The sequence below is a fragment of the Hermetia illucens genome, chromosome 3 (assembly GCF_905115235.1).
Source record: "Hermetia illucens chromosome 3, iHerIll2.2.curated.20191125, whole genome shotgun sequence".
In the NCBI taxonomy this organism is placed as follows: domain Eukaryota; kingdom Metazoa; phylum Arthropoda; class Insecta; order Diptera; family Stratiomyidae; genus Hermetia; species Hermetia illucens.
The window spans coordinates 162,970,842-162,992,797 of record NC_051851.1 but is presented as its reverse complement, the minus strand read 5'-3'; the positions used below and the strand labels follow the sequence as shown (position 1 = coordinate 162,992,797).

Here is a 21,956-nt window from a genome sequence, read left to right as displayed (position 1 = left end):
CACCACAGAATGACAAAAGAGAGCTTAGGCTGAATTCCGATGAAAATAAAAAAATTGAGAGAATCACAAGCTGCAGTTAAGAACTGATCCAGCTCAGCGATCCATAAGTAGAAAGGAGAGGAGCTAATTTTAGTGAGTAAAAGTTTTGTTTCACGCAAAAACTTAAGAGCCAACATTCCAAAGTAAAAACTCAGAGGAAACCTTAATCAAAGTTCTTTAATTCCATATAAATTATTAAAAAAAATAAACTTTAAATATGGAGAGATAACGTAGTAATATCATCCTTCATCGTCAGTGGAGCTTAAATATAAATCCTCTGCTAAGATCGTCTGTTGGTGCATTCCTTCTAAGTTCGTATCTTCCAGGTTCTTCTCTTCAAGGTTTTCCTCTGATTCTTCTTCCCCAATCGTGTGTAAAAACTTCTGTTCTAATAGGTTTCCCAATTGGTCAAAGTCTTCTGAAAAATTTGAGTCGGTATCTCCTGATGAAGTGGAGATTCCACTCTCTGATGAATGAAGGTCTTCTTTCTTCTTTAAATTTGATTCTTCACTTTCTCCTGAGTTTGATTCTTCACTTTCTCCTGAACTTGATTCTTCACTTTCTCCTGAGTTTGATTCTTTGTCTTCCGGACAACTTAGACCTTTTGTCAGTAAAACCTTTTCTAAAATACTTTGACAGTTTTTGCAGAGTTCATCCACTATCTTTGAAGGTAAGAGGAGCATTTGAGATGACCATTCTGACTGCCGTCTAGGTAACAACATATCTGTATCATGATTCGACCGTCCATGATTTAGGGTCCCCAGTCCTGAATTATTCTTGGATATATTCTCGGGCTCAATGCGAGCATTGCCTGATTGTTTGGATTGCTTATCGTTGGTTTCAGCTTCTGAGTAGTTTGTCCGCAGGTTTCCCTCTTCCCCCTTCAACCCAGATAGTTTATGCTTCTGATTGGTTTCGTTATTTTCGGTCGTAGAAGTTGCTTCAATGGAAACCTTCTCTTCAATTATTTGAGTCAACTGTTTTTCCAGCGCCATATTTTGAAGAACAGGTTTCTTAACGAATTTTGCATTGTTTCCAGACTTACTTTTGGCTCCTTTGGCCGATTTTTGAGGTTTGGATTTTTGATCTCCACATTCTTTAATTGGCTGATGCATTTTTAGGCGCGTCGACTTTTGTTGGGTGATTTCCAAAGATTCGTTCCCTTCGATACTGTTCGTCAGTTCTGGGGTTTTTCGGCACAATTCCAAATTTGTTTTCTTCGTCTTGGCTTTACTATTGCTTCCAGGACCTTCTTTTGTTTTCGAGACGTTTTTATCCGATTCCAGTTGTATCGACTTTCTCTTATCTTTCTGGATATTTATTTCCACTGAGCTGTTAAACTCTGAATCTTTCGATGGAACAGAATTATCTAAACCACGTTCAAAAGGTTTTGGCATTCCTTCATTGGTATTATCACTAGGAGATACATTCACAATTTTAGACCCGTTTTTGTTTGCGGACAATTGAGATAATCCCCCCTTTATTAGTGCCATATTCTTCCTTGCCGGATCTGGGGTGATTGTCGTAAGATTTTCAAACTTTAATTTGTCTTTTACCAATTGTTCTGGCAAACCTTTTGACCGTTTTCTTCTTCTTCTTCTTCTTCGTCTTCTTTTTCTAGTTGTCGATGGAGGAGATGCCAAGCTTTCTTTGGTTGATTGACTGGGAACTCCGCCCTCTTTTACATGTATTCCTGATGTATCCTTGGTAGCTACATAAACCTTTTTATCTTCTTTTGGATAATCGACGAATTCCTCGTTCTGTTTTTCTGCTCTGTTTGATATATCCGAAGGCCTGTTTTCAACCCCCGACTTTCCTTTCTTTATTCCAGGCGAATGTTTGCTTGGAACAACTTTTCTTGTCACTTTAGGAACTCTCATGGGTACAGCGTCTACAGCATTTTGTTTTGAAGTGTTCTTTTTGGTATGTTTAGTGATCGGGGGCCGGTTTTCAGGATCGGAAATCTTGTCAATTACAGCTTGTCTTGGCGTAGCCAGATCTCTAGAATCTTGCAATTGCTTCGTTAAATTTTTTCCAGGTATTCGAGTAACTTTCTTACTCTTTCCTGGATCCTCAAGAAATATTATTTTCTTGTGTCGGTCTCCCAACTTCCCAGAGCCACTTCCTATTGCCATTGCATGCGTATTCGTTGTATCACAAAGTTTCTGCTTCTTCGACCCTACTTTGCGTGCTATATATTCTTGAAGCTTATTATCAAGGGTATCGTCAAATGTGCGTTTGATAGCAACAGGTCGATTCATAGGCGAAGAGGCTGCAGCTCTAGGGGCTGGATTATACACCTTACTGGGGTGGAATTTTCTCGAATCCATTTTGGGTCCTTATTTTTGAAACTTATCGGCTGGCCAATGGAAATTTATTGTTTTTAATGTAACCAGTATTATTTTAAGGACATCATTATTTTCATTGTTTTTTTTACTAACTCCTTCTGCCCGGTAGAGCCATCAAAAACTGTAAATCAAGAAACAATGGAATTATTGGTGAAGTTTTCTAATATATCAAATGAAAAATAAATAAAATGAGACCATTGAAATCCTGGAAATGGTTGAAACAATTTCACATTTTATACTAAGGCGTTCCTCGCAGGAAGACACCCAAAGTGCTAGTCAGATAACCTATGGTTTTGAATAGAATATATTTCTTTTATTCTGATGACTCGAAAGGGCTGGCAATAGGGAAAGCGGAACAATCTCGTCACGCGCAGAAATACTGGTGTAAAAAGGATGTTGAGACATTGAGGTCCTCCTAACTACGAGCGAAAAAACTCTGCTGGTCTTGTTCAAAGTAATGACACTCCCTTTTTCTACTAGACGATGATGGGGAGAAACTACTCAAGATCTATAGACCAGGAGCTGCAGCAAGTATTCCGGAATTCCCGAAATATTATTAAGCAGATTGTGTGAAGAAGCAAGTGAGGATGCTACAGGAAATTGTGTCTTATGGCAAACAGGAACCTGTGCAATAACAAACCTATTATAAACAAAGTACCTCAAGTGAACATCCCAGACAACACACTCTTTTCCGCAAGAAGAGAAGGACGGGACTTTTTCTCAAAACCCAGTATCTCAATAGCACATGATCCGAGTTTGGATGGAATTCAAAAAAACCGAATATAGCTCTCAAATTGGTTGCTAAAGTGGGGACCAATTGGTCCACCAGGACTTTCAATTTTTACATAAAAACACTTCCCGCCCGGTAGAAAAAGCAGAAGTTGGTTTTACTACCATGACCTATCAAAACGGTCTCGTTACGATAGCAAGGACGAAAGTGAAGCTACACTCTCCTCGTGAGAGAGTGTGGTGGGGAGAGATAACGGGTAGAAAAAGGGTGATTCTCTCGGGCCTGAACTTTTCTCGTAGGTCCTAAATAGACAAACAAACAAAATAAGATTGCTTGTCCACTTTCGGGGGGCCTACATAATTTTTAATTCAAGCTCTGATTTTCTCCCAACAACCCTGATTTTGTGTAACTTTGAACAAATTCTCATGAAGGCATAAGGAAGACGAACGGAGGGAGGCCCATGGATCACATCATCAAATTGGTTACCGATCTAAATTATAAAATTTTTTTAAGAGAATTGTGAAAATGTGGATTCTTTAATTTAATACAAAATGAGGATGATCGGATTGAGTAACAACGAGCCTCGTAGAAGTGCTAGGACGTCCACCTCAGTCAACGCGGCAGGACGGGTCCTGATCCTGTCAAGAAACTGTCGAAGGTTCTTGACGCATGGATAGGGTCAGAGCATATGTAAGTTAGTTCGAGTAAAGCAAATACGTGCATTGGCACCCTAACTGGAAAGACCGAGGAACTCGCAAGAACCTTTCGGAAAAGGCACATTGATATCTGCGCTCTGTAAGAAACCCGATGGTCTGGTGTCAAAACCTACAACATAGAACGCGAACATGGTTAAAATGGCTACAAACGTCTCCATTTTTTAGTAGCCCACACACTCAAAACTAAGTTGGCATTGCCATTTCAGAGGGTTTCCGTGACGCACTTTTCACTTCTTCACCGTGTATGCACTACCGACAAGTCGACCTGAAGCCGAGGAAGATGCCTTCTGGCAATTTCTCGAAACAGAGACCTGCAATGTGCTGTTGATGACTATATCATCAATTTAGGCGACCTTAATGGTCATGTGGGTGAAAAGACAGATGGTAACAGATGCCATGGGGGAAGGGATTTGGAGCGCGCAATGAGAATGGCGAGCGTATAGTCCAATTTCCAGACACCCTTGACCTTGTAGATACGATTGTTTCAGATTCCTACATTTTATAATGGGAATAATAAAATACAATTCGAATATATTCTCATAAGACACCGACATTTTACCACCGTCAGTGATTCTAAAGCCATTCCCTATGAGACCATTGCACCTCAACATCGGCGGTTGATTGCCGTCCGACCAATCAAGCCACCAATAAAACAGCGTGAGGAACGCACTGGCCCGGATTTCGTGAGAAGAAAGAAGAAATAATCTCACTTACGCGATTACCAATCATTACGAATGTGGAAAAATCATGGAATCAAATTAGAGACACGATCCACAAAGCGGCCTATGACGATTTTGAAAGGAAAGTCCGAGAAAAGAAACGCCTCTACCACAAGTTTCTCGACGATAAAACGCACGCCAACTGGGAAATTTATAAGAATGCCAACCGGGAAGCAAAGAAAGTGATCGCTGTCACCCGAGCGGCCCATTACAATGATGCAATAATGATGCGTTAATGGCAAGAACTATACTTTGTTTGCCAACCGTCGAGCCACGACGGATAGATGGCGAGAATATTTCGAACAGATTTCAATTGAAGATTTTGTTCATCCTCTACTTCCACAAGTATTGACGTCATTTGTAGCAATTCCACCTGCCAGCACAACTTGGTGCTCAAGGTGGCGGCGAGGAAGACGGAGCAGCAACCCTGTCGGCCAAACCAAAACCAGAGCCACTTGGTCGCACCGTGAAACGTTGTATTCACTTTGGTTTGCTGGCCGTGATACAGTAGGCGAATGTTTCATAGCCTACTTAGGGCGATCGGACCCGAGTCTGCACGTGGACTCATCTGAAGTGACTTCGGTCACGAAACCTTACCAGGGGTAAGGTACCACTGGAATTGGGACAGCCCCTGAATTCCCATGTTTCAGGAAAAATCCTCGAACATGAGAATTCAGCTCTGTTGTTTGCAAGTGGCCCCCTTGTGGGAGCTTCATGGGAGTTGTTGGTTACGTTCAAGCAAACAAGATACCTTCGACGCCGTACTTCAAAGTTTGGTAGAGATTTAGAGTGGTCTTGCATCCACCAGTATGAATAAACTGAGCCCCGCACTCAGTGTAACTGGTACCGTTGTGCCTGTCTCACCCGGGCTCTGATAGTGTTCACAAAATCACTTCGTGTCTTAAGAAGACCTTGGGATTAAGTCCACCGGGCAGGTGCTCACATTGAATCCATAGAGGCCTAATTGTCAACACAACTGAACTCGAGGAAGTAATAAAACGAATCAAATCGGGGAAAGCAACAGGACCTGATGGCATCGCAACTGAGCTTTGGAAAGCGAAGAGCTGAGAACTAACACTGTGACTCCGTGAATTCTTTAATCGAGTTATTCAGGAAGTTAGAACACCATCTGACTGGCAAACAAGTACCACAGTTCCAATATGGAAAAGAAAGGTAATCCTGAAGAATTTTTGAATTACCGTGAATCAAGCAAGATTTTTTAGGAACTGCGGAACTACTGACGCAGTTCACGCTGCGCAGTTACTCATGGAGAAACAATGTGAGAAACATCGCCCCCTTTACATTTGATTGCTGGATCTAGAGAAAATGTTTGACGGTGTTCCGCACGAACTCATCCGATATGCTCTACGACAACATTGAGTGCCAGAAGAACTCATGTGTGGAGTTGTTCCGAAAAGTAAAGTTCGAACCGTGGCGGATGTATCAAAATCGCTTCGTGTCTCTGTTGGTGTTCATCAAGGAAGCGTCCTCTCACCATTCCTCTTTCTTCTTGATATGGACACCGTCACACTTGACATTCAACCTCCAGCGCCTTATAAGCTGCTTTATGCAGATGATGTTTTCCTAGTGTCCAATAGCGACCGATCCACATGAAACAGGCGCAATCACAGTTAATAGCAGTGACCTGCCCAGAAGTGAGCGATTTAAATATCTCGGGTCAATGCTATCAACCAATGTAAAACTGCCTTGTGAAATTGCTTCACGCATTAGGACGACCTAGATGAAGTGACGTTCCACAACCGGTGTTCTTTTTGATCGACGTATCAACGAACAACTCAAATTTAAAATTTACCGCGGTGTCATCGGCCCTGTCGCACTCTATGATTCTGCGAGTTGGTTGGCTATAAGAAACAATGAACGGTGTCTTTCAATAATGAAGACGAAGATGTTGCGATGGACTAGTGGCGTGACACGTTTTAATCACATCCGAAATGAGGATATCCGCGATCGATATGGGGCTGCACCGATCGTGGGAAAACTACGAGAGAGGTGCCTTCGATGGTATGGTCACGTAATTCGCGCTAACGAGAATTCACTTGCCAAGATTGGTCTGAACATCGAAATCGATGGTAAACGACCAAAAGGGCGGCCAGAACAACGGTGGCTTGATACGCTGAATGGGGATTTAAAAGCCTCAGATCAGGAAATTGATGGAACCAAATGGCGAAATAGATCACGACGAACCGACCACGCTTGTGAACGGGAGAAAGCCTGAAGAAAAAGAAGAAGAAACGAAGATCCATATTTTTATCGGAAGGGAGTCAATCGATCACACTAGGCGTAGAAATTTTACTAAGAAGTCAGAAAAATGAAGCCATATACACCTCGACGCTTATCCTGCTCCTCCAGCTAAACTGGTTAAAGTGGATACCTTGTTATCGCCGGCATACATAAAAAGGAAGACATCATTCAGTACAACAATTGTAAAGGTGACATTTTGCCGAGAAATGCCTATGAGATATTCTCCGGTATTTCGCGAGGACGGATAGAGCCCCATATATAGAATATCATCAGCCCCACATAGAATATCATCGCCCTATTCAAGAAGTTTAACTTGAAGAGAATCAGCAACAGTTCAGATTTTCTCTCTACTGCAGCAGTTAGTTACTTGGTTTAGTTTAGTGGCGGGAGTTGCAGCTCCTGTATTCATCGGAACGGACAGAGAATGTGCAGGATCTTCGTTGAAGAAAACTTTACCAAGGTATCTTTGTCTGAGGTTTAAGGAGGCTCCTCCTCACATTGGCTGCATATGGCTGAGACCGCCACTCCGATTTTTTCCATGTGGTACTTTAAGAGCCAATGTGCCGTCGAAAACCCTACTAGGGTTTTCATGTCCCACTTCTTAAGGGATGACAAAAATGCCGCTCTAGCAGCCCCGGGTTCCTTTAAAAAAAATTCGCCTGCTAGCAGAAGTTCAAATTTCTCCATTCGCCCGCGTGAATCCTTTCAATTTTCCCCCTCGGAGTAGGCTTGATAGTAGGTGGCCAGATGCCAAAGCTAGTTCTGGCTCCACTATTGTTGGATCCAGAATTTGGCGAGCCAGTCTGCCAGACTCCTCATTACCAGCGATGTTTGAGTGCCTTAGCATCCACAACAGGAATGTTTCGTTCAGACGGGCAAGTTTCAACAGCAACTGATGACAACCCCATACCAACTGGCTTGATATGTCGCTACTGTTTTGTGCTGATAATACTACCCGACTGTCAGAACAGATTCGAATGGTGCGACCCCCCCTTTTTCCATGAAACATTCTTCTGCTATATATGCCTGGAATATGGTCGTCATTTTTCCGACAGGTCGAGCCAGTTCCATAATTGGATTTCCCGAGAACACCCCTGATCCGTTTTCCAGGACTGACCCATGGGTGAAGATAATTAAATCGGTAATCCCAAAAAATTCATGGCTATCTATCGACCATTCTTCGTTTTTGGTAATTACGACGGAGTATGTCTTTTAGAAGACGAATCTGGAAACCGTATGATCGACGGAAAGAAGGAAAAATCTTGAGAAAAACTTTAAACGCTTACATTTCCGTTAATATTCAGAATTTCCAGAAAAGGAATGAAATTCGTGATCACTACTGTCGGGGGAGGGTTTGAACTGCAAAATGGTTTGGGGGTCTGGGTGCTGAAATTTGAAGGAATCTTGAGAAAAACTTCAAATACCCTTCCTGTCCTCCATGAGCCAGTCTAGTACAGCAAATGGAAAAAACTATTTGAATAAGGGTGTCAGTTGCAGCATCCTTTCATTGATTTCGTGGTGACCTATGATGGCGAGCTTGAGAGAACTCGGTATCCAGGCTGACTATGGTCACCCTGATCAATGTGGGAGGCCCAACAAAAACAGCAGGTTCATCCTCGAGACCTTTCCTAATTAACAACGATCCAAGACAAGGGGATGCAGGATCATCTATTCTCTTTAACCTGGCCTCTAAAAAAATAGTCCTTGATACTGATTTAACTGCGACTACTGACCTATGCTGGCGATATTGACATAATAGAAAGAACAATCGGAGATGTACAAACTGTCGTCATCTACATCGAGCAGGCCACTCTGTTCTGTGACGTAAGTGCAGGCGTTTGCTATTACTAAAGGGGTGTTTTGTGAGCGCCTTGTGCAACTACAATGGCGGAAAGATTTGCAGGTGACGTCTGAATACCATACTGTCTCAGAGTGAACCTCATCACCCTCGTTGCTGAGGGCCGCTATACCATCTATAAGGCAAGAGATAAAACTTAAGAGATATGTGTATTCGTGAGAAAAGACAGCATACATTGAAGAAGCTCAGTGAGTTGGGAAAACGAGTCGAGGTGCTGAAGCATTACCCCCATCATCGGAAAACTGAATCTGTGGCTATGTCCTTACCCAATTTTTAAGCAGATATGCAGATTTTCAGTCTTACCTGCGTAAGATCGCTAAGATATGGTCCTCAACAATGTGTTCTGCAATGGGGTGGTGCACTACCAAGTCACACCTTTTTTTCTTGTGGAAGATGGGATAGGATTTACTAGCATTTCTATGCAGAAACTGGGGAATTCTCTCTGGATAACGTTGTAAGAGACTGAGGAGCGGTGACAAATGGAGGCGGGTTACACATTCATTCAGGTTCTTTTTCTCGCGAACAACACTGAGGTCGACAGGCGGTGAGATCGGATGGTAGGGAATTCTTTGAATTATTGAACCTACGACGTCCCTTCCTCATACTACCATTTATGAAGGAAATTCTTTACCTCAAAGGCTTCCCAAAGCGGGAGAGTGAGAGGGCTTTTCCAAGGTAATGTGCTAAACAGTTTCAGGCTAGTTCTCTGATTACTGGTGTTTGGCTAATAGTCCAACGTCCAACACTTAGTATGGCACATTCACTCACCCTGCTGAGATCCTGGACTGCACATTAATTAAGGTAAGTCGAAATAAATAGTGACCATATCAGCAATAAAAACAATAAATTAGCAAGGATGGTGATACGAGAAGAGATTACAAGTTGGAACCATTTAAAAGCGGTCATCTATCTTCAGTTGAAAATAAGATTCTTTAACAGGTGCGATAGTTGGTTCACTCATGGTTGTTAGAAACCAAGAAAGTCCATTTCAACTTTCAGTTTCGCTCGAAACGTCTCACCATAGGGACAAAGCTTCTACTGGATCCTCCTACAGGAGTGTGGATGATTTCGTAACCTATGTAACGATGAAATTTATGAGCGATATTAGTATCGTTTCGAAATCTAGCTCAATAAGTTACAGCGGACGGGTCATTTAAACTGTATCGGTAAAGACGATTTAACTTGAAAAATTGAAGGAGGAATACCCATGGTAAAGAAAGAAGACCGCTTCAGACGAATCTATGGCGTAGTCTAGGACGTTAAGCAGCTGCTAGAGTTATAGAATTTGGGGGTCTCAACTAAGACAGGCCTGGATCAAACCATTGTCTATAATGTTGATGGTTAAATAAATAAAGCACAATCGACTTTAAGGCAAACCCATATTGGAATCTTCCCGTTAAAGCTTTAGAGGAACACAGAAGTTTTTAAATTAACAAAAAAAAGTTTTATTTCATTTATGTAATTCACATATCTTCCAAACTTCTTATGCAGAAAATTGACATTTCATTTAATTACTAAACCTTATCACCCATAGCCATATAACCAAGAAAAGTCCTCAATTCCTTCCACAATTTTCGATAAAAAAAACTCAACTAATTCAATAGTTATATTACAAAACCAGTAACTTCGCCTGATAATACCATATTTTAACGTTGGGAATGGAAGATTCGATTCAAGGTACCAATAAACTAGGCGTCGTCCAAGGACAATCAGGATGCGATCATATAAAGTGTAGCCCAGGAGAAAATGGCCCTCCTTCTGCGAGTGCATATGCCAGTGTGAAACAACCAATTCTTCCCTAATTAATTTCCGGGCATTTTCGAGATCAACGCAAAATTTATACTAGAATAGAAGAAATTAGGACAGAAAAATTAGAAAAATCTGAAATGGTTAAAGCTACTAATTTCAGATCGTCTAAGGATCAGAAAGTAGATGCGTTTAGCCTCTATTAAAACTAGACCTCTTACGATGTGTGCACTTACAAATTGGGTTTCAGCTGGTGATACATTATCAAAAGGATAAAAGTCGTACTCGATGTAAGGATTGCTTTTTGGGCTTGAGCATGAAATGAAAGTAAATTGCTTGTGAACTGTGGAAAATCATGGGAAAGTATTCAATCTACTCACGCAGATTCATTATATCGCAAACCGATAATGTTCAGATTATATTCATCGTGGGAATTAAGGCCGTCGATATCTGGTGGAGGCATTGGTTGACTCATGGCTAGTCGGTCACACTACAATGAAATGCTCTAGCAATCTGAACTGAAGAAGTCGTTTGGCGTAAATCTGAAATAATATTGATATTTTGAAATGCAATTTCCTCAGTCTCATTTAGTGTTTTTTCTCTAAAAAGTTAGACTAAATAAGGTTTACTTTTCAAAAAAATGTCGCGGCCGAAGCGCAGATTTTGGAGGCCTCACCACGTTCATACCCCTCTATAGATAAATCTGTAGAAGGCATACTTTCCCACTCAGTGGAGAGCTTGCATTTTGTGTCTACGGCGAACTTAGCCAGAAAGGAAAGAACGGTATCTCTCAACTTGGGAGAAACTGAAAATCCAACTACGGTCGGCCCGTCCGCGGTACTACAGCCCAAATCTACCCGCAAACGGAAGAGGAAGGCTCGGCAGAAGGAGACCTTCGGCCACTAAAGAGGGGGGACTACAGGCTGACTCCTGACTGGTGACGTGGACGCTACTGGTTTAACGCCAGTATGTGGAAATGGATCCAAGCGACCCGGTCACCGTAAACCTGGAAAGGCCCCAAGCCGGCGGCAGAAAAGAGCACTGCGAAGGAAGATTAAACACCTTGGGAATGAGGACATAGACGTGGCTGTACCACTAGGTGCGGCAACGTCCAGGGAAATGGGACGCAAGGAAGCGAAATCTCCGGCAGAAGGTGGGGATAAACTGGAAACCCCGGTAAGATCCACACTGGACGCATCAGACTTTTCTGTCAGCGGTAATCCGCGCAAGAAGCGTAAGACCAACACATCTGATGTGGCCAAGGCTTTATTGTGCTCCGCACCAAGGCTTATATTCACGCGTCTCACGGGGATTAGGACCGGTGTGCTGGGAGGTGATCAAATCAGCGAGAGATATCTCAATGAAGCCAGTCCCTCTCATCGGAATACGGACACGAAGGCGGGAAGGAAGAGAACGTATGTGCAAGCTGCAGTCTCTGTTCTGACTGCTGCCGTGGGAGTTTCCTACAAATATGGCAAAATGTCAGAGGGACAATTTACCATCCTCCGGGAATGCCTGTGGAGAAAAATGCTAGAGCCTGGAACGAAGCCACGATTTAAAAATCAAGGTTTTCGCTATGGGCTTCTCCATTTGGAGTGCACTGACGAGGCTGCCTTAAAGTGGCTCCAGCAGGCAATCCCGGCTTTGAGTTTCGGCGGTCGGCCCATGTTTACTATTGTGAACACTGAGCTACGTAGGACAGAACATGTCGGACGTTGGTTACCAGGCCCCCGAAGGAAGGAAGAGGACATAATCCGCATGCTGGGTGAACGGAACCCGGGCATAGAGTTTGGACACTGGAGGGTAAAATTCATGAATGCCAGCAAAGACAAATCTACAAATATGGAGGGCTTCAACTTGGTATGCGAACTGGACCAAAATAGTCTGAATGTGCTCAGGGAAAGTCACCATGTGATGCTCCACTTTTTCCTAGATAAACTGAATTTCAGTCATATCAAAAAACTATAGAGCATCATCTCCATTTTGAGAGCGAAGGACAATGATGGTCTTCGTCTCACACAATATAGAGCAAATTGCAGCATCTTCGGTGCGCTCCCCCACAATGGAGCTGCACGCGGAGGACAGTGGATACAGGAGCAGAACCTCGCACTGGTGAAGGGACCATAGACCACAGAGTGAATCCTACCTGCTAGTAAGTTCTCCTACACCTTCCAAGGAACAGGCGGAAGAAAGGGAAACCAGAGACCTGAACTGAACTGACTTGATGCCAGTTCGAGTGATCGAATTTATGCAAACCGGACACCGCAAAGCAATGAAGGTGCTAAGTGAAAAACAGACGAATGCTTTGCGGGATGAGATGAAATTTTTCATGGATGAGGACATGGGTACCTCCAAGTGCGGCTTTTCTCAGAGAAATTACACATGAGGGGATCGAGTCGTACGGTGGTATGGTATAGACGAAACCCCGTCACACGCGGACTGCCGCATACGCTTCTAACTGTTTTCCATAACACAATAAACTAAGTTTATGTCGAAAAACGTAAAGAACAAATCAACCTGCAGCATCAAAAAGCTCCTCCCTACTTGCTGGCAGTGAGAATGACAAAGCTGCAGGATTTCCCCTACATCTTTCTGGTGTAAGAGCCGTGGGTTCGATTTAATAGAATCTGTGGCATTGGATCAGTAAAGGGAGCTAGGATCTTCTACGATGGAGGATCCATTAGACCGAGAGCTTGCGTCCTGATGTCAAGACGGTTAGATGCAACCATGCTGAGGCAGTACTCTTCCCAGGACTTAGCTACGGTCACCATACAATGCCAGATAAATAACGAGAGGAAAAACATCATAGTTGCCTCCGCTTATTTATCCTATGATTCTTTGTGTCCTTTGTGTCTGGTGGCATATGCAGAATCAAGTGGTCTCGAACTCTCGATGCGAATGATCAACATATTTGTAGAGGCAATAGCAATTGCAATCAAGAGGAGAGAAGCTATTTGATTTCATTACTTCAGCTGGTCTTATGACTGCAAACGTAGGGTGCGCCCCTACGTTCGTGAGACCGGGAAGAAGCAAAGTAATTGACCTAACAATCTGTACCTCAAAAGTGGATTACAGACTAGCGAGTACTAGACGAGGTCTCACTATCAGATCACCGATACGTAAAATTCGATCTGATTATTACGGGCATACTGTAGACCAGTACATAGACGGAATCCTAGGAACACGGATTGGACAAGTTCAATGAACATCACAATAAAGTACAGTACCCTAGGCAACTAAGGACTCCTTTGACGTTGGAAGATGAATTGAAAACTCTGAACTACACACTTTTGGAGTGCTATGTAGAGGCTTGTCCTATTTCCCGAGGCCAAAGCGGTAAAACGGTTCCTTGGTGGAACCGAGAACTGCAAAAACTCAGGAAATCAACCAGGCGACTTCTGAACCGTGCTTGCAAAAGTAATAAAACCGAAGACAGGTTAAATTTCAGGATCTCATACCGTTAATATAAGAGGCTCGTTAGGTGTTCGAAACGAGACTCCTTCAGAGCGTACTATGAGGAACTGGAAGTTGAAAGAGAGACTTCAAGGCTGTGCAGAGTCCTCAAAAGGGATGAGGCGACCAAGTTGGACTCTCTAAGAAACCCTTCGATACTTTCACGAGCTCCAGACTGGATTTAGTACAGACCCTCCTGGAAGTACACCACCCGGGAGAACGGACAAGATAAATGGCAGGGGAGAGTTGACGATTCTTGCAACCCCTTCAACATGCTAGTGCTGCAAAGGGAACTGGAACACTGCGAAAGCGGTTGTTACCCAGAAAAGGTGAAAGCTGTCATATTGTCCTTTGAGCATTTCAAAGCACCTGACATGGATGACATCTATCCAGCAATGCTAAAGGACGATACGGGGCACTTAGAGCAACCCCTAAGAAATATTTTTCGAGGATGTCTTGCTCTGGGCTACGTGCCTTCCCCTTGGCAAAAGGTTAAGGTAGTAGTGTTCATGCCAAAACCTGGGAAAGATGACTATTCTAATCCGACGAACTTCAGACAGATCAGCTTGACTTGATTCTTGCTGAAAGGTTTGGAGGTTTGCTGGTGGAGCGTCATATTCGTGAAAGTGCACTTAGGTCGCACCCACTTAATGAAAGCCAATATGCTTACCAGCGTGGAAAGTCCTATGAGTCTGCTTTTCATTCTACTGAGTGAATGAGCCCTATGTCTACCTGTTAAACAGCAGAGGAGCACTTGATTAATATACGGTGGACGCAATGTTTTATCCCCAATATAACCGGGAAGACTAAGCGATTACACGGCTGGTGGGATGAAATACAACCTAACACAATTCGGAAGTGAATGTCATCAGTATAGAAAATACCTTCGCCGATTTAACTTGGTCAACCCCCATACTGTCCTACTTGTAAAGGCATATATGAAGATACAGAATATGTATTCTTTATCTACCCAAGGTTTGAAGATCTATGAAATCTTGAAACGTAATGAGGATACCACAAGGTGTATACTATGCTCGGGACAAAAATATCATGAGTTCCAATGATGCCACAGGCAGCTCCCTCTAAGCAATGGCAGTCCTGTGGGCAGGATGTGAAGGTTAGGAGGTTATTTTTAGTAGGTCTATATGGATGGACAATAAATTAATTTTAATAAAATTTTTTTTAGACGTGTGAAAAAATCTCATCCAGCCTCCTGATAACGATAAGTTATGTACTAAGAAAACGTGAATGATATTACCTGTTGTAGCCGGATCTGCACTGGCAAACTTCGTAATTTTCAGCACCAGAAAAGGCCATGAATCCTCGTATTGCCTAAGTTTATCGAAAACGTCGGGGGTTATCAACTCAAGTTCGACGTTAATCGCAACATTCAAACTTTAGGAAAGGGAATGAAGCAGGTTTGAATGACTGGAGGCTCCGAATGAATTTAGATATTGAGAATGTAGAGAATAACTGGTTTTCAAGAAGAATCTTTGAGGTGTAATGAGAAAGCATAGATTAAATTTCTTCCATACTTCAAAAGCAAAAGCAAAGCAAAATTACCAAGACCGAAAATATAGCTGTTTTTCTACTTGATTTGTTATCTCATCGAAAAGTCAGTAGACGCCTATCATAACCAAGAAGCATTCAGTCAAATTGGACCAACACGAAATCAATTTGGAAACCGTTTTAACATTTAACTAAAATACTGCACTGTCCAAATAACATGAGAACTATTTAAAAATTCTCAAAATATTCAACCCAGATTTTAACAAGGACTTAAAATATATTTTTGAAGCCAACATCACCTGTATTGAAGATAACCACGCACGGCAATTATTTGAATAATCAGATCTGAATTGGGTATCCAAATTGGCGTTCTGCTTACAAAAGCGAACAATGACAAACACTCTTACGGTAGTAGCCATAAAATATTTAAAGAAATAATATAACCATAATGTTGTCTGGTTAACGGAAAGGGGTATACTGTCATTGCCCATACCAAGCGTTGGTAATGCAGCTTAGAGTATACTCTATAATGATTTTTTTGGCAAAAAGTCATTTTCAATAAAGATTATTAACCAAATTATCAGAAATTGTATACAATGGGTTTTCATTCAGCGTATATCACCATTCCCCACGAGCTGTCACCTCCCCTGAATAGTTTCGCTTGCACTTATATATGGTCTTAAGTTCCTTAGCAAAGAAGATGACGGATACCACTCCCGCGTTCATCATTACACTTCAAGATTCCCAAATCTGTATTTCCGCTAGGCGCCTCCTTTCTAAAAGTATCAGCTCACAACTCCGCGCCGTTGAGCGGAACGAAGTGCATCACGCTCATGAGAAGACGTCTACTGCTGGAGGTAGGGCCCTCAACATTTGCATTAGCCGAATTAAAGCAGCTTTGTTCGGTGTTTTTTTTTAATTGGTTGATCGAAAAATTCTATCTTCGGATCGAACCTCAACCCAACCTCAATCCAAGGGACTTTGACTTAAAATTTTCTGGCCGAACACCACGAAATTATGGGCATCTATCAATATGACAAATTTACATCCATCAATATGCCTGCGCCTGTTCAATCTGGGAAGAAGTACCACAATATCATCATCAACAGGCACGACTCTACCGACTCGAGTCTTAGTGAACTATTGTAAGAAGCGATCCAGAGATCCGGCCCTAGAATTGTCGCTGTCCTACCTCGGATGTGATTTTCATCCTCCTCTGTAGATCTCCCTACTCTAAGCCGAACTATTGTAGGGATAAGCCCCCAGCAGTACGGATCGCGTCTACTCCTGATAAGCTTTTCGAGCACCTTCTCGACGACATCAAGCATACAGAGTGGTTGATATGTGGCCAGCAGCTCAGGATTTCTTTCGCCTTTGCCAATTAACGCGAGCTTTACCTTTTTGCCTTCTTCGGGCAAGCGTTGAATACACTCAGCAGTTTCACCGATAGTGACCTACCGGTCTATCTCTTATTTTTTATAAAAAGGACTTATTCTTCCAGCTACTTTATAGTAGAAACCCCCGTCGCCTTTCATGCATCTGTATCGACCTGAACAGGATGCACAGGGAACAATGTTGGAACGACGCAATTTCCATCGTCTACCAACACACAAAAGACTTATCACAGCTGGGCGCCCTCCTGATCTTTAAAACATCGAGCCCCTTACTTGTTGCATGTTGCATGCCCCTTTAAAGTGCTCTAGCATCAAAATCTCACCCAGACAGGATCTGCCCTCCGTGGCTTAGATGGCATCGTCAGAGCATCAAATCTACGTTTAAAGCCCAGCATCATTTTTTTTTCGGTGTTAGATAGATGTTACAAAATGTTATCCAAATCCAGACAAAGCCATCTTTGAGTCTGAACAAGGCACCGTCCCAAACACGATTGACAGTGGTACCGAATGAGCTCAGAAGCGGTTTGATTTTTAGCATGTGGATCATGTAGCCCTTCTCAATTCCAACGTGAAGACTGAACAACGCCCTGAGCCCACGGTATGTATAATGCTCTTACCTTTCATGCCCCAATTCCTGCAGAGAATGCGACTCTTATTTCGTTGCAAAACTTCGCTTTTTATTCTACCCACCCTCATCTCTAGCATGTTGTTCCACTGTCAAGTTATCCATAACTTGCCCATAGTTCAAACATCTGTAACACTCTATAGGGGGTACCCACACTAGTATCTAACATATTACTCCACCAATTTGTACTGTTTATCACGAACTCCGCTGAACGGAGAAGCGACTTCACAGGCGGAAAAAGGAAGCCTGGGAGAACCAACAAGTCTGTGAACTAGAAAAGTAAAGAGAGCAACCGCACCAGGCGCGGAAGCTTCACCAACAAGTCAGCAGGATGAAGCCTTATACACCTCGATGCTCATCCTCCGAGACAAAGAGGGAAATCTGATTTCCAAGAGAATGAGCATATTGGACCGATGGGCTGAGTATTTTGATAAACTACTGAACAACCAGAATATCGGCGGGTTGGAGGTCCCACCAACTGAAGACCACGGACAAATACTGCCACCATCAAGTATAGAAGAAATAGTCCGTGCAATTCATCGACTAAAAAATCATAAGTCGCCAGGAGCCGATCGAATTACAGCCGAATTGGTCAAATATGGAGGCGACCAATTATACCAATTGGTGAATCAACTGATGCTCAAAGTATGGGACAGCGAATCAATGCCTGACGACTTGCAAAGAGGCATTATCTGTCTCATACATAAAAAGGGAGATATCACGCAGTGCAGTAATTATAAAGGTATCACGTTGCTGAGTACCATCTATAAGATATTCTCCACTACCTTGCTAGGTCATACGCCCTGAACATCATTGACATATATCAAAGAGGCTTCACTCCAGGCAAATCAGCAACAGATGAGATTTTCTCGCTGCGGCAAGCGATGGAAAAATTATTGGACATCAGTTGCACCATCTTTTCATCGACTTTAAAGCCGCATATGATAGCATAGCCAGGGTAAAACTGTACACGCCCATGAGAGAATTCGGTATACCAACTGACTGACATGGTTGACCCTGACCAATGTGCAAGGTCAGATAAAAGCAACAGGATCACTCTCGAGACCATTCGACATCAACAACGGTCTACGACAATGGGATGCCCTATTATACGTTCTCTTTAACCTGGCCCTCGAGAAAGTGATCCGTGATGTTGAGGTAAATGCGAGGGGTACGACCCTCTCTAAATCCACCCAACTACTGGCCTACGCTGACGATATCGACATCATGGGAAGAACCACCCGAGACGTACAAACTGCCTTCATCCAGATTGAGTAGGCGACGCGAGATCTTGGACTGCACATTAATGAAAGCAAGACAAAGCATATGGTGGCAACGTCAGCACTAAAAACCAACCAACCAACAACATCAAACCGCACTGGTCAAACAGGAAGAAAACAGATAGGAGACTACAACTTTCAGACCGTTGTTGTTAGCCAACAGAGCCTATTTCAGTTTACAAAAACTGTTCCGCTGGAAACGTCTCACCATAGGGTCAAAACTCTTACTGTACAAGGCAATGATCTTGCCAGTCCTAATGTATTCCTCGGAGACTTGGGTTCTTAGCAAGAAGAATTCCGAACTCTTGGCCGCGTTGATGAGAAGAATCCTCCGAAGAATTTTTGGCCCCCTACATGAGGATGGACGATTACGTAGCCTACATAACGACCAAATCTATGAGCGATACCATGACCGGGGCGGGTCACTTAATCCGTATGGATGAGGATGATCCAGCTCGGAAAGTCTACAAGGGCCAATATCTATGGTAAAAAAAGAAGACGAGGCAGACCCTGCCTAAGATGGAGCGATGGCGTAGGGCAGGACGCCAGACAGCTTTTATGGATATCGAATTGGCGGTTGGCGGACCTCGGCGCAAAACTAGGATATCTGGAGTTCCTTATAAAGGCAGGCCTAGACCGGATACCAGTTGTTGCGCCGTTGATGATGATGATGATGATATTGATTGAAGAAATTGGATCCTTTCGCGAACGCGGTGATTTCGGGAGATCAGAAAATTAATGCCACCCAGAAAGACGATGTTAGCCTAGCTTGGTCAAGTTCATAGTTGTAACATATATGGGGACTCTGGTCGGGTAGTATGTACTGGACCAGTGGACGAACAATACAAATTGGTGGGGTAATATGTACGATACTAGTACGGGTACATTCCCTGCGTGGAGTTGCCAAATCGTCCATCAGGCGCGTCCCTTCGTGCGGATAAGGGAACGCTTGGTGGATGCGCTATGGGCATGCACATGCATTAGGAGATGCTTATATGCAGGCCAGGTAGGTGGAAAGTAAACGCCCACCCGTGGATAAAAATTAGCTATGAGAAGGACACTCAGAATTCATACAAATATGGAGGACAAGAAAGGTAGTTTTTTACAGTGCAAGGCTTCGCAAACCCAGTGCCGGCGGTTTTTGGGAGTGGGCAAGCGGGCTCCCGGCCGTCGATATCCAGCAAACGCAGTGCCTAGTAGTGAGAAACTTGGCTACTTTGGTATCTAATGCTAGAAGAGATCATAGTGGAGTAGCAATGAGATCTACTCTGGATCCTTTTCGCAAAAGCTCAAAACTGGAGAGGTCTCCACTGAGGGCAACATTACCCCTAGGTATTCGAGACCCGTCGCGGTACTGACATAATTATCGATGCTGTAAAAGACGATCGCGGAAGGCAGTAAACTGCAACACCGTTTTTAAGGTTTTGTGTAAACACAAAACCTTATTAAAATCGGTTTACTGTCTGTCTGTCTGTCCGTCTGTCTGTCTGTCTGTCTGTCTGTCTTTTTAAGGTTTTGTGTAAACACAAAACCTTATTAAAATCGGTTTACTGTCTGTCTGTCTGTCTGTCTGTCTGTCCGTCTGTCTGTCTGTCTGTCTGTTTTTAGTAATTCGCTGCAGAACCCCCCTTAAATTCATGCTAGTACCACGAAACAATATAGGGTATAACATAGAGCATGATCTTACCAAGTTTGGCGGAAATCGCACTATTACTAACAAAGTTATAATACGTCAAAGTTGTCGCTTCTTCGCAAATTCAAGACTATAAATGTCAATATCATCCGAAAGTGGATATTCCCACATAATATATGCATATATTACGTGCTACGTACTAAGAAATGCACAAAACCTTTCGTACCTGAAGCATCCAGCTTCCGGTTTCCCGACTTGTTTTTCACTGGGGGAACGCATAAATGAACTCTGTTAGTTCATTAAGGAGAGGCGGAAATTCACCAAAATATCATCTCTGATACGTGGCATTAAGTTGCCCTATATTAGGGCGATGGAGGAGAAAACGCTCAAGCGTCATGTGGCAAAATCACGCGGGGGACGTTGGTGACGCCTTCTGAACATATGGTAGGCGAGAACGCAGGCAAACGTAGTAGGGATGAAATAAGTGAATCCCTTGGTGTCCAACAAGCGGCCAAGAAGAAAAAGGCATCTTCGCCGAAGAAAACTCAGCCAGAGAAAATTTCGGGTAGTTCTTCGATTACAGCCCTAACATTGAAGAAAAAGGAAGAGTCTACAGCTCGTAAGCCCTAAGAATGGACAAAGATGGGCGACAGAAAGCGGCAGAAGGAGAAAAAGAAGATTCTTGCGGAAATGGTCATTATTTCCAAAAGAAGAGATATATCCTACGCCAATATCCTTTGAAAAGTGAAAAGCGGCCCTGGATTGACAGACCTGGGCGGCAGCATGACCCGGCGTACGCGAAAATGGGGAGGGGGGCGGGGGGGCTTAAAACTTCATCTTGGTGAAAATCTCTACGCGTCATCCATAAGACATTCGCTTGAAATGCCATGTGCAAAACTGAAATATCAAAAATCCTGCCAAACTTCCCGAACTGACCAGGATAGTGATTTTTAAGCGCGTACTTTGGTGGAGCTATACTTAGGTACAAGCGGAGCTAAACGATCAGTAATGACCTATTTTCCAAAAATCAAGTATAGCCTTCATGGTTTGCGAAAGCCAACTTGGATTGAGCATGTAGTTCAACGCCAATCTTCCTATTCATTGCAATCTTTAATAACACATATCTTTTCATCTGCTACTAAATTCATCACAATGATTACAAAATGCACTCGGAATCAAAGGGAAGCAATTGAAAAGTTTGGATTTTAAAAATAATTGTCACTGGAAATAATTTGAAGCATATTCCGGGGACAAAGCACATTTCAATTCAAGTTCGGTCCCTTACTTGGCTTGAGGAAATAATGGGAAAGTTTAATTTGAACTCCAGCTGAAAAGTGAAAGTCCTCATTTTGTTGGCTGCACAAAGGCATCTAAAACTAATGAATAATGGTCTATAAATATGTTTAAAGGAGGAGTTGATAGATATCATTCTTCTAGAACAAATGTCTTAATTATGAGTGCTTAGTGCCGCACAGAATTAGTGCAGACTAATTCAAGACCATTAACGTGAATAATTATGTAAAGTAGTTGAGGCCTGGCAGTCAGTAGTCGTTTGCTTATCGGTTATACTATAATTATCTATTTGGGTATTTGCATTCTCCCATGTCTACTAAACGAAGTCTAACAGAAGATAATTTGAATAAA

The 21,956-nt window shown here is 42.9% G+C and overlaps 1 protein-coding gene across 2 annotated transcripts; it reads right to left on the bottom strand.

Annotated features, from left to right (window-relative positions):
• Window positions 1-10,101: 10,101 nt before the first annotated feature.
• On the bottom strand, window positions 10,102-15,789 carry LOC119652392. 2 transcript variants are annotated; one of them, XM_038056498.1, is made up of 4 exons: window positions 15,680-15,789; window positions 10,799-10,960; window positions 10,655-10,727; window positions 10,102-10,514 (listed from the first exon to the last, which is right to left on the bottom strand). In XM_038056498.1, exons 2-4 carry the CDS (start codon window positions 10,891-10,893, stop codon window positions 10,197-10,199), a joined length of 486 nt encoding a protein of 161 aa, XP_037912426.1. In that variant the 5' UTR covers window positions 10,894-10,960; window positions 15,680-15,789; the 3' UTR covers window positions 10,102-10,196. The 2 variants fall into 2 exon arrangements, with proteins under 2 accessions (XP_037912426.1, XP_037912427.1); XM_038056499.1 differs by lacking the exon at window positions 15,680-15,789 and adding an exon at window positions 15,130-15,318.
• Window positions 15,790-21,956: the final 6,167 nt, after the last annotated feature.